At 44.2% G+C, this 12687-nt stretch overlaps 1 protein-coding gene across 1 annotated transcript in view; it reads right to left on the bottom strand.

Annotated features, from left to right (window-relative positions):
- Positions 1–487: 487 nt before the first annotated feature.
- Positions 488–12687, bottom strand: part of LOC130360665 (probable cation-transporting ATPase 13A4) — a 73035-nt gene continuing 60835 nt past the window's right edge. Inside the window, exons 5-6 of the mRNA XM_056563211.1 lie at positions 10864–10944; positions 488–879 (exon numbers count right to left, since the gene is read on the bottom strand). Coding sequence (XP_056419186.1) covers positions 625–879; positions 10864–10944 — 336 coding nt within the window. The 3' untranslated portion in view covers positions 488–624. The remainder of the gene's footprint in view (positions 880–10863; positions 10945–12687) is intronic.

Here is a 12687-nt window from a genome sequence, read left to right as displayed (position 1 = left end):
CACCCATATAATCTGTGCAATGTAATGGACACCATTAAACTGCACAAACAAGCTTTCTGTCACAACCATGTCAAATATGTGACCCAACTGCAGCCTGTTCATGCCTGGTACAGGTGTCCAATACATTGCACAGACTGTCAAGGAGGGGTCATGTATGGATGTAAGCACCATTGCAATATTTGCATGCAGTGATGCTCAGTACAATGGGCACCATAAAAATAGGGAAGGTGGAAGGGTTCTAACTAACATGTTAACATACTGTATTGAAAAGTTTATTATTCAAGTATAAGGTGGATATTTGAAAAGCTATATCCTGGACAACCCCTTTGCCAGAAGGTCTATCGCTTTGCATTTCACTTGTCTGCAGTTCACTTATGATTTTTAGCTATATTCATAGATTACTGCAGTGCTAACATATATAACTGACTGATATATATATATATATATATATATATATATATATATATATATATATTATTGCATTACAGTACATTTTTAAATACCTTCGAATATATCTTTATCTAAATGAATCTACATGAGGATTTTACATAAGAATATAATTGGTTCACATTTTACTAGGAAAACAAATTTCATTTACTTTTACACCTTTTAACACTATAATGTTCACATTACAGTTACAAATGTTTCTTCAGATTCTTTTTCAAGACTTGGTGCAGTGCAATAATGGGGGTTACTGTCAGCAACAATGTCACATTCCTCTACAGAGGTTTTTTGGACAGCATAGTCCGTTCTGTTCTGTGGAGGCCACTCTGGATCTTTCTGCAGTTTCCATTGTAACTTTCTGTATTGGCTCTTTGATTTGCAATTGAATATTCTCTTTATCCAGAGCCAGAGTTTTCTATTTTCAATAAACCATGTCTAAAAAAAGAAGAAAAATCATAAGTCTTTATGTGTGGAAGAATTCAAAAATTTAAGAAAACTAGCATTTTCTATCCATGTAAGGTCCCATTCACATATTTGGGGTACATCTTCTCAGAATCTAAGTCCTGCAAAAACATATACAGGTACATTGCTGTATACATCAACATACCTTCCTATCCCAATATAGGCCTTCAGCGTATTGAGAATGTAATGTTAATTTGGTCCAAAAGGGGTCATATATGTATCATTCTAGCATTACAGTGACAAACAAGTAAAACAAAAATAGAGAAACGGATACATAGCTGCACATCCACAATTTGTATTTTGATCTACTTGCTTCTCCAACCCCTTTGCTGCAGGAATTTACAAAATCAAAGCACTTATCTTTTTGTCTGCAGGGTATAGCAGCAGAAGCTGCATTGACCACATGGACATGTTCCTTGTGTCATATTTCTAAGCAAAGGGGACTTGGGCTCCAAAGAGAAGTGACTGTGTACTAAGTGGATCCTAAGGTTAGGACCCCGCCTATTAGTGATAGTTGGATACTCTCTAAGTACTCCTCTCAGGTCTTCATCTGCCACTAGTATGGGCAAATAGGATTTTAGTACACCCACTGCTTCACTCGACTTATTGTCGAACGTGACAATGCATCTAATTGTTTTTGTAGAGAGAGTACTAATTTTATCTCTAGTTTCAAATAGTTGAGGTCACAGTGTATCCTTAGCTCTCCAAAATGTCTTCTTCAGATGCCATCTGGGATCATTTCTACCCACAAATCTTTAAGTGAGTTTTTCACACTCCTGTTAAACACCATCTTCTGAGAACAGTTCCGCCTCATGCGTAGGAATTTTCCAATTGGAATTCCTTTTTTAAGGGGAGTGGGGTGCCAACTCACCCAACGTAACAAGTTATTCCTTGTTGTCTCCTTCCTAAAGGCGCTAGTTTGAAGACCACCCCCATCATCAATTACAATGTTCAAATCCAAAACAATGATCCCTTTTTGGTGAATAAGATCCCTGCTACCATCCCACAAAATCAAAATGTCATCAATAAAATGTCCCCAAAATAAAACGTACTCAGTGTAATTAGAATTGTCCTCAGTGAATACTATAGTAACTTCCCACCACCCGAGAAAAAGGTTAGCATATGTAGGTGTGCAAACAATGTCCATAGCTGATCCTCCTATTTGGTGATAGTATTTTCCTTTAAAGATAAAGAAATTGGAGGACAAGCTTAAGTGAAAGTACAAAATAATTGTGAGCATTATACTGAATCCCTTTTTTGCAAAGAAAATGTGCAACTGCTTTTAGGCCTGGGTCATGTGAGATATTGCTATACAGGGCCTTGACATTTAGGCTGACCAAAAAAGTGTTCTTAGAAACAGATATTCTGTGAATCTTGCATACAGTGTCTTTGAGGTATGAAGGTAGGGTGCTAACAAACGAAATAATGATCTCATTAACCAGTTAAGGATGCAGGGCATACAGGTACGCCCCCATTCCCAAGTCCTTAAGGACTCAGGGTATACCTGTATGTCCGGAGTCCCATTACCGGGGTTTAAAGCATTCTCATGAGCGAAGAACGCTTTAAACCCCGTGGGTCCCGACTGCTATCAGCAGCCAGGACCCAGGGTTAATGGCAGGCACTGCCGATCGGGCTGATGCCCGACATTAACCCTTTAGATGTCATGATCAAAGTTGATTGCGCCGTCTAAAATTAAAGGGAAACTATCCCGGCAGCTCAGCGGAGAAATTGTGATGTCCTGTTCAGCTTACTGGACGTGGGAGGGTGCTCACCTGCCTCCTCCACATCTGATTGGCGATCTACTGCTCCAAGGTGGCTCAGAAGGATGGAACAGCAGAGCGCCAATAACATTGATCAATGCATAGCATTTATCAGAGTATGCAATCAAAAGATTGCACGGTATAGCTCCCTGTGAGGTATAAAAAAAAAAGGAAAAAGTGTAAAAAAAAAAAAAAGTTCATAAATGTGAATTAGCCCCTCCTCTAATTAAAGGGGTATTCCGAGCAAAAACATTTTATCCCCTATCTAAAGGATAGGGGATAAGATGTCTGATCACGGGGGGCCCGCTGCTGAGACCCCCCACGATCTCCCTGCAGCACCCTCATTCTATGTGGGTACTGAATCTCCAGCAGCGCCCCCCCCCCCCCCTGTGATCAAACATCTTATCCCCTATCCTTTGGATAGGGGATAAAATGTTTTTGCCTGGAATACACCTTTAAAGTTTGAATCACCCCCCTTTTCCTATTTTTTAAATAAAATAATTTAATAAAAATAATCATATGTGATACTGCCGCATGCGTAAATGTCCAAACTATTAAAATATAAGGTTAGCTAAATTGCACGGTCGATGGCATACACGTGAAAAAATACCAAAGTCCAAAATTGTGCATTTTTGGACACTTCATATACCATAAAAATGTTAATAAAAAGTGATTAAAAAGTCCCATCAAAACAAAAAAACGATAAAAACTACAGATCACGGCACAAAAAATGAGCCCTCATACATCCCTGTATGCGGAAAAATAAAAAAGTTACAGTATTGGGGTCAGAAGATGACAATTTTAAACATACTAATTTTGGAGCATGTAGTTATAATTTTTTTTAACTAGTTAAATAAAATAAAAACCACATAAATTGGGTATCCTTGTAACCTTATGGACCTACAGAATAAAGATAAGGTGTCATTTCTAAAAGTGCACTGCATAGAAACGGAAGCGCTAAAAAGTTGCAAAATGGCTTTTTTTGTTTTGTTTTCTATTATTTCACCTCACAAATATTTTTTTTTTCGCCGCAGATTATGCAATAAAATAAGTAATATCATTATGAATTATAATTGGGTCTGTAGGTGCAAAATTGAAAGTGGTATGATTTTTCAAAGGTGAAGAGGTAAAAACAAAATAGCAAAAACTAAAATTGCCTGAGTCCTTAAGGGGTAAACATACTTGCTACACTCTTGCATTAAATTGTCATTTCCAGCGACAATTGGTCTACGGGGGTTGGTCTTCTTATGCACCTTTGGAAGTGCATAGAATGTAGCTACCACAGAGATGGGTTGAACAGGTCTTTGAAATCTTCCTCTGTAGTGTGGTCAGATGATTTAGCCTCCAGGAGCAAGGGCCTCAGCTCACATAGATAGTCTTTAGTGGTATTCCTAAAGAGTATAACATAAGTTTCACGATCATCAAGTAACCTGGCAACCATGGCAATATAATCCTCCTTTGCCATGATGACCACATTACGACCTTTGTCTGATGGCTTTATTTCAATTGCCTCATTTTGTTCCAAAGATTTCAAAGCTTCCCACTTCACGTATGTTAAAATTGTAAGGTTTTGCTTTTTTTTTATTCAATTGAATTTTAAGAGACATGTTGTACAAAAGTGTCAATATTGTTATTTTAGGAAAAAGGAGGAGATATTCTACTGCTTACCTTTAAGGAGGAGAAAGGGGCAATGGGACCACTAGATCAGCCTCATTCTCCTCAAGGAGACCCACTAGATTCTCTAGAGCATCCACTTCTCTTTGTCTGGTGGTAAATTCACCTCTCAAATTAATAAGATGGTATTTATTAAGTGAAATTTTCTTGCAAAGTGGTTAACATCTTTTACCCAATTAAACAGATCAAATTGTGGAGTCGGGAAAAAAAAGACAAACCCTTCGATAACACTTGACTTTGAGAGGCATTCAATTTGATCCCGGACAAATTGGTGATCTGTAAACTATCTTGGTTAATTTGATTGACAGGCTTAATTGTTCAAACAGGAGTGTGAAAAACTCACTAAAAGATTCACAGATAAAGGTTATCCCCGAAGGCATCTGAAGAAGACATATTGGAGAGCTTAGGATACACTGCGACCTCAGCTATTTGAAACTGGAGATACTACTAGATACTGGAGTACTCTCTCTACAAAGTCAATTAGATGATTGGCACGTTTGACAAAAAGTCAAGTGAAGTAGTGGGCGTACTAAAATTATATTGGCCCATACTAGGGAAGTGTCCATAAGGTCTATAAGCTCTTTGATTTTGTAAATTTCTGCAGCAAAGGGGTTGTCTATGCTGCCTTTTGTCCCTGTCCAAAAGTGTATGTGGGCAAGACTATCCAGGAGCTGAGATGGAGGATGTCCAAGCATGTGAGTTGTATCAACACGCATGCGGACATTCCACTCGCCAGACATATATGGGAGGTACATGGTGGCGACCCCAAGAAACTTAAATTCTGCAGCATACGACAAATTAAGCTTGGACCTAGAGGGGGTAATTTAGAGAAAATTCTTCTGAAAGAAGAGTCAAGTCCGTCTGGTTTAAATGAGGGTTCTTTGTACACAGCCTTTATTGTTTGACAGTGGTTATCACGTGGTTATCATGATTCCTGGCTGTTCTCGTTATAATTAAGATCAGTTTTTGACCTTTGCTTGGTTGTACATTTGTATAAAGTTTTTTGATTCTGAACTTGTTCTAATAGTACGCTATTCAGCCATCCATCACTAACTACTGACTCATGTGTGTTATTAGTATTCCATGGGAATAATACTGTGATTTGGATGCCTTTAATTTATACTAGTGTACACATTTGTTACGCCGAGCGCTCCGGGTCCCCGTTCCTCCCCGGAGCGCTCGCCTCATCTTCGTTGTTGCAGCGCCCCGGTCGGATCCACTGACCGGGTGCGCTGCGGTCCCGCCTTCAGCCGGGATGCGATTCGCGATGCGGGTAGCGCCCGCTCGCGATGCGCACCCCGGCCCCCGTACCTGACTCGCTCTCCCTCGGTCCTGTCCCGGCGCGCGCGGCCCCGCTCCCTAGGGCGCGCGCGCGCCGGGTCTCTGCGATTTAAAGGGCCAGTGCACCAATGATGGTGCCTGGCCCAATCTTCCCAATTAGCTTAATTGGCTCCCACCTGTGCACTTCCCTATATCACCTCACTTCCCCTGCACTCCCTTGCCGGATCTTGTTGCCTTAGTGCCTAGTGAAAGCGTTCCCTTGTCTGTTCCTAGCCCGTGTTCCTGACCTCCTGCCGTTGCCCCTGACTACGATCCTTGCTGCCTGCCTCGACCTTCTGCTACGTCCGACCTTGCTTCTGCCTACTCCCTTGTACCTCGCCTATCTTCAGTATCTTCAGCAGCCAGAGAGGTGAGCCGTTGCTAGTGGATACGACCTGGTCACTACCGCCGCAGCAAGACCATCCCGCTTTGCGGCGGGCTCTGGTGAAAACCTGTAGTGGCTTAGAACCGGTCCACTAGCGCGGTCCCCGCCATCCCTCTCTGGCACAGGGGATCCACTACCTGCCAGCCGGCATCGTGACAGTAGATCCGGCCATGGATCCCGCTGAGGTTCCCCTGCCAGTTGCCTCAGATATCACCACGGTGGTCGCCCAGCAAGCCCGACAGATCGCCCATCTAACCCACCAGCTGTCGGAAATGTCCACCATTGCGCACCAACTTCAGTCGCAACTTCACCAGCAATCTTCTCCTCCGCCAGCTCCTGCACCTCCTCCGCAGCGAGTGGCCACTCCTAGCCTCCGCCTGTCCTTGCCGGACAAATTTAATGGGGACTCTAAGTATTGCCGTGGCTTTCTTTCGCAATGTTCCCAGCACTTGGAGATGATGTCGGACCAGTTTCCTACTGAAAGGTCTAAGGTGGCTTTCGTGTTCTGCCTTCTGTCTGGAAAAGCCCTGTCATGGGCCGCTCCGCTCTGGGACCGCAATGACCCCGTCACTGCCTCTGTACACTCCTTCTTCTCGGAAATTCGAAGTGTCTTTGAGGAACCTGCCCGAGCTTCTTCAGCCGAGATTGCCCTGCTGAACCTGGCCCAGGGTGTTTCTTCCGTTGGCGAGTACGCCATTCAGTTCCGTGCTCTTGCTTACGAGTTGTCCTGGAATAGTGAGGTTCTCTGCGCGACCTTTAAAAAAGGCCTATCCAGCAACATTAAAGATGTTCTGGCCGCACGAGAGACTCCTGCTGACCTACATGAACTCATTCATCTAGCCACTCGCATTGACATGCGTTCTTCCGGATGGCGTCTGGAGCTCCGCCTGGATATGGACTTTGTTCGCACGAAGCGTTTTTTCTCCCCGGCTCCTCTCTCCTCTGGTCCTCTGCAATCTGTTCCTGTGCTTCCCGCCGCGGAGGCTATGCAAGTTGACCGGTCTCGCTTGACACCTCAAGAGAGGACACGACGCCGCATGGAGAATCTTTGCCTGTACTATGCCGGTACCGAACACTTCCTGAAGGATTGTCCTGTCCGTCCTCCCCGCCTGGAAAGACGTACGCTGACTCCGCACAAAGGTGAGACAGTTCTTGATGTCAACTCTGCTTCTCCACGCCTTACTGTGCCTGTGCGGATATCTGCCTCTACCTTCTCCTTCTCTACTATGGTCTTCCTGGATTCCGGATCTGCAGGAAAATGTTTTTTGGCCTCTCTCATCAACAGGTTCTACGTTCCTGTGACCAGTCTCGCCAGACCCCTCTACATCTATTGTTTTTACAATAAAAGATTGGACTGTCTCGTACGTTTCCACACAGAACCCCTCCTAATGTGCATCGGACCTCATCACGGAAAAATTGAGTTTTTTTTCCTCAGGTTCTTTGGCCCCAAGAAGAGGGGGAGACCCAAGGGGGGGGGTACTGTTACGCCGAGCGCTCCGGGTCCCCGTTCCTCCCCGGAGCGCTCGCCTCATCTTCGTTGTTGCAGCGCCCCGGTCGGATCCACTGACCGGGTGCGCTGCGGTCCCGCCTTCAGCCGGGATGCGATTCGCGATGCGGGTAGCGCCCGCTCGCGATGCGCACCCCGGCCCCCGTACCTGACTCGCTCTCCCTCGGTCCTGTCCCGGCGCGCGCGGCCCCGCTCCCTAGGGCGCGCGCGCGCCGGGTCTCTGCGATTTAAAGGGCCAGTGCACCAATGATGGTGCCTGGCCCAATCTTCCCAATTAGCTTAATTGGCTCCCACCTGTGCACTTCCCTATATCACCTCACTTCCCCTGCACTCCCTTGCCGGATCTTGTTGCCTTAGTGCCTAGTGAAAGCGTTCCCTTGTCTGTTCCTAGCCCGTGTTCCTGACCTCCTGCCGTTGCCCCTGACTACGATCCTTGCTGCCTGCCTCGACCTTCTGCTACGTCCGACCTTGCTTCTGCCTACTCCCTTGTACCTCGCCTATCTTCAGTATCTTCAGCAGCCAGAGAGGTGAGCCGTTGCTAGTGGATACGACCTGGTCACTACCGCCGCAGCAAGACCATCCCGCTTTGCGGCGGGCTCTGGTGAAAACCTGTAGTGGCTTAGAACCGGTCCACTAGCGCGGTCCCCGCCATCCCTCTCTGGCACAGGGGATCCACTACCTGCCAGCCGGCATCGTGACAACATTGTGATTTTGGTACCATCAATCACTAGTGTCAGCCTGTACTAGTGCTGAAATTCAGTACAGTCAATAATGCACGGCAGACTTATTGTGTGATTATATTTATTTTCAGATCCTAAATTGTCCCATACTTACCCTAATTATTAATCTGGAACTTAGGTCTATGTGAATGACATAGTCTAGCTTGGATGTCATGAGCGGAATAATCCTGGCAGATGCGCTCATCCTGTGTAATGTCCGTTTATTTATTTTTGCATTTTCCAGTTTTAGGCCCTGTTCAGGCCTTGTTTTCCATGCATTATCTGTTTTCTGTGCTTTTCTTGCAGGCGTGGAAGAGTTAAGCCTTTCACACATGTGCTAGGTGGGTGTGGCTATATAACTCCAGCTCAGTCTGTATTCAAGTTGCTGGTTATTTAGTTTAATGCCACCATGTCTGTGTGTGCAATGCACTTCTAAGTCTGGTTGAGCATGCACCGTGTATTTATCCTATGATATTATCTGAGTTTTAGCCATGGTGAAATAGTCTTGTTCATTGTAGCTTTTAGTTTGTGTTACATTTGTCGGTTTTGGGATTATGTCTGTTTAGTTTTGTCTGTATTCACACTGTGTCTGAGTCTTGCTTGTTACCTATGCCTTGTAAATTGATATCTTGTTTGGTTTTCTGGAGTCTATTCAGACTCATCCGGTTCTAGTCTTGTATCTTGAGAAATATCCTGTCTAGTATCCTGACCAGTGTTCCTCTACGTTGTAGAGTTTGGTGTTCTTGTATCCTTTTTATGAAGTCCAGTTTGTATGTTCTGTTTCCCAGTGTGAACAGTGTCTTATATTTATATCCTGTTTGGTTGATCTGATCTTTGTCTTTTGTACTTGTACATGTATGTGAACAGTGTTCTATTTTATCCATTCAGTTTCAGTGTTTTGGCTCTCAGTTCTTCCGCTATCCCCTTCATCTCCTGGATTCTGCTGTATATTCAAATAATTTCTAGTCTTGTTCATTTTTATCATGTCTGCCGTTTATCTTATATCCGGTTTTGTGAACTGTTTGTTAATTCACTATATTCTGTTTGTGAGTTATATTTGGCATTGTTAGTATTTGTATTCTGTCTGGTATATCTGGATGTCTAGTAGTTTTCCGTTTCTGGCCTGTGACCGTCTATGTTTATTATTTGTTTTTACGCCACTGCACTTTAGCGCAGGAAGGAACTGGCTCCCATTTGTCGACTCACCATTTAGGGTGAGTGGGCAAGTAGGCAGGGAGAGCGGTTTTAGGGTCAGTTTAGGGCTCACTCTACCTGTCCTTGCCAATCGGTCCCTGACATCCTGGCAGGTACCCATGTATAGAATCAGTGTCCAGCTTTCTGAGCGGCTTACTGTTGTGCATATGAAATTTGTGTATTAAATCAGTGTCCAGCGTTTTGTGCTGCTCACTGTTGTGCAAGTGTAGTTCGGGATGAGATCCATGATTTTCATCATCACCCCACTCGAATGTGAGTGGTCCCAATTGTGCATGCGCACTGGTGGACTGGATGCAAAGAGCAGGAGACAGACCAGGTTCTCTGCAACCAGGATGACATAAATTGGACATGTTTATTAGAGACATCAGGATAGGAGTTATTTGGAATGTAGGAAGGATATAAGGATAACTATTGGTTTGACATCCTCATTAGACGTCAGTAACCTCATAATTAGTCAGATCAGTTCTGTGATGTCACAAATGGAGGGCATTTAAGCCTCTGCTTTACTGAGTACTCAGTCTGCTAAGTGTCTTCCACGCATAACACCAGCCCGTCACAGCGTCGGACTGGAGGGGGAGGGGGGGTGGTGTCCCAGTGTCCTAGTGTCCTAAACCTCTGCAATCAGACATGTCATCCCCTATCCTTTGGATAGAGGGTAACATGTCAAGGGACACACTTTAAAGTGTGCAAGAAAGCAGCCTGGTGCTGATTGACATCTACTAAACAATGATTTGAAGTCTCTTGGTAAATCACAATCTACTATTTGACTAACACTGATCTATTGAATATACATATAAAATAGACAATTGCTTTCACATAAATGTCTGTCTCTATCTGTTGTTTTTTTTATACATCTGTATGCTGGGCTGTCTATGGTTCTGGGAGGTTACTGTTTCTACTTGGGGAGGCATTCAGATGCCAGCGGGAGTCTTTAAGGCAAGACAATGCTACCTCATCAAAATCATATGTAAATTAGCTGTCTTTAGAAAAAATAAACATATTAGTGTCACCTAGGTTTGTAGCTTTCCAGTAAGTCAATGGCTGTCCCATTAAAAAGTCTTGACTAGGGATTTACCACCTGGCAGTTTCTAGAGAGCTATGCCAAATGCCTTCTACACCGTTAACCAGTGCTCTGCTCTGTGATGACAAGGGGGAAACTGCAAAACCTCTGTCTATAGATTGGTGTCTCCTCATTCCAGAGGAGAGTTTCTAGATAAGTATCTACAGGGAAGATATCCCTGATAGGTTGTACTAGAGTGCCAGCTTTCTTCCTTCTGGAGGAAAGCTTATTTGCATATTACCTTATGGTAATATAATATTTTTGTTACACTTGTTATAGTAAACAATTAATTAATAACATACTTCAGATTCACTTACCTCTGCAATATATGACACAACAAAGAGAACAAGGACCATGATCAAGATGTTCACTCTCCAGTAATATGGGGTACAAACAAGCTGAATGATGGAAAAAAAGACAGAAAAAGAATAAATCAAAAATGTATTTAAAAATAAATAAACTTTTTTCATTGCAATAATTCATTGAAACAATGGAAATTATACTAATTTCAATATTATATTATTATTAACCAAAATGACACAGAATATGATAAAAAAAAATGTAATATGTGTATACACTGGATATGAAATAAATTTAAATATTCTGTGTATGATGTGTATGGAATATTCATTCAAGTAATTAAAGAAAGTAAAATTTTATTGCAAACTTAAAATACATTTAAAAAAACAAAAGTATTTATCTAGTTCAAAGGGGTGCTCCTGTGGAAAACTTATTTTTGAAATCAACTGGTGACAGAAAGTTAAACAGATTTGTAAATTACTTCTATTAAAAAATCTTTATGCTTCCAGTACTTAGCTGCTGAATATTACAGAGGAAATGATTTTCTTTTTGGAACACAGTGCTCTCTGCTGACATCATGACCACGGTGCTCTCTGCTGACATCTCTGTCCATTTTAGGAACTGTCCAGCGCAGCATATGTTTGCTATGGGGATTTTCTCCTACTCTGGACAGTTCTCAAAATGGACAGAGGTGTCAGCCGAGAGCACTGTGGTCATGATGTCAGCAGAGAGCTCTGTGTTCCAAAAAGAAAATAATTTCCTCTGTATTATTTAGCAACTAATAAGTACTGGAAGGATTAAGATTTTTTTAATAGAAGTAATTTACAAATCTGTTTAAATTTCACCGGAGTACCCCTTTAAGCTCTGTTTAACCTCTTAAGGACCCAGGGCGTACAGGGACGTCCCCACACCCTGGGCTTTAAGGACCCAGGACGTCCCCGTACGTCCTGGCGTTTTCCGGTCTCTGCCGCTCGCCGGGAAGAGATCGGAACCGGATGCCTGCTGAAATCCTTCAGCAGGCATCCAGGGCAAACGCCAAGGGGGGCCATGTAGGCCCCCCATGTCGGCGATCACCGCAAATTGCAAGGGAAATCACCCTTGCGATCTGCGGCGATACCGGGCTGATCGGGTCTCTGGGACCCGACCGCCCGGTAATTTCGCATGATCCCGGCTGTCTCAGACAGCCAGGACCATGCTGAAGTATAGGAGCGAGGTGGCAAGCCTGCCACCTCCTCCGATCCCCTGCAATCCGTCGGTTAGTTAACTGACCAATCGCAGGAGGGGGGCGGTTACTTCGCAGGAGGGGGACAGTTACTTCCTCCCGTCCTGCCCGGTCCCTTGAAGTCCGGAGAGGACGGGAGGAAGACCGGAGGACGCGGCGGGGGACGGGGGAGTGCTGGGGACCGGCCCCGGTACTTACCTCGTCCCTGAAGACCCGGATCCCGGCGATGAAGATGGCGGCGGTGGCGACAGGTGAGTAGATCTTCAGCCGCGGTCGGGCCCTTTACAGCAATGCACATCGCCGTAAAGCGACATGCATTGCTGTATTGGGACCCTGTAAACTACAAATCCCAGCATGCCCAGACAGCCCTTGGCGTCTGGGCATGCTGGGAGTTGCAGTTTTGCAACTTCTGGAAGTCCACAGTTTTTGGACCACTGTGCCCTTCCAGATGTTGCAAAACTACACATCCTCAGCATGCCCTTACTGTCCAGGCATGTTGGGAGTTGTAGTTCTGTAACATCTGGCCCTTCAGATGTTGCAGAACTAAAACTCCCAGCATGCCTGGACAGTTTTGGCATACTGGGAGTTGTAGTTTTGCAACATCTGGAAGGGCACAGAT

The sequence above is a fragment of the Hyla sarda genome, chromosome 3, assembly GCF_029499605.1.
Source record: "Hyla sarda isolate aHylSar1 chromosome 3, aHylSar1.hap1, whole genome shotgun sequence".
Taxonomy (NCBI): domain Eukaryota; kingdom Metazoa; phylum Chordata; class Amphibia; order Anura; family Hylidae; genus Hyla; species Hyla sarda.
Note: the sequence above shows the minus strand (reverse complement) of the source record. Positions and strands in the feature narration are given on the sequence as shown.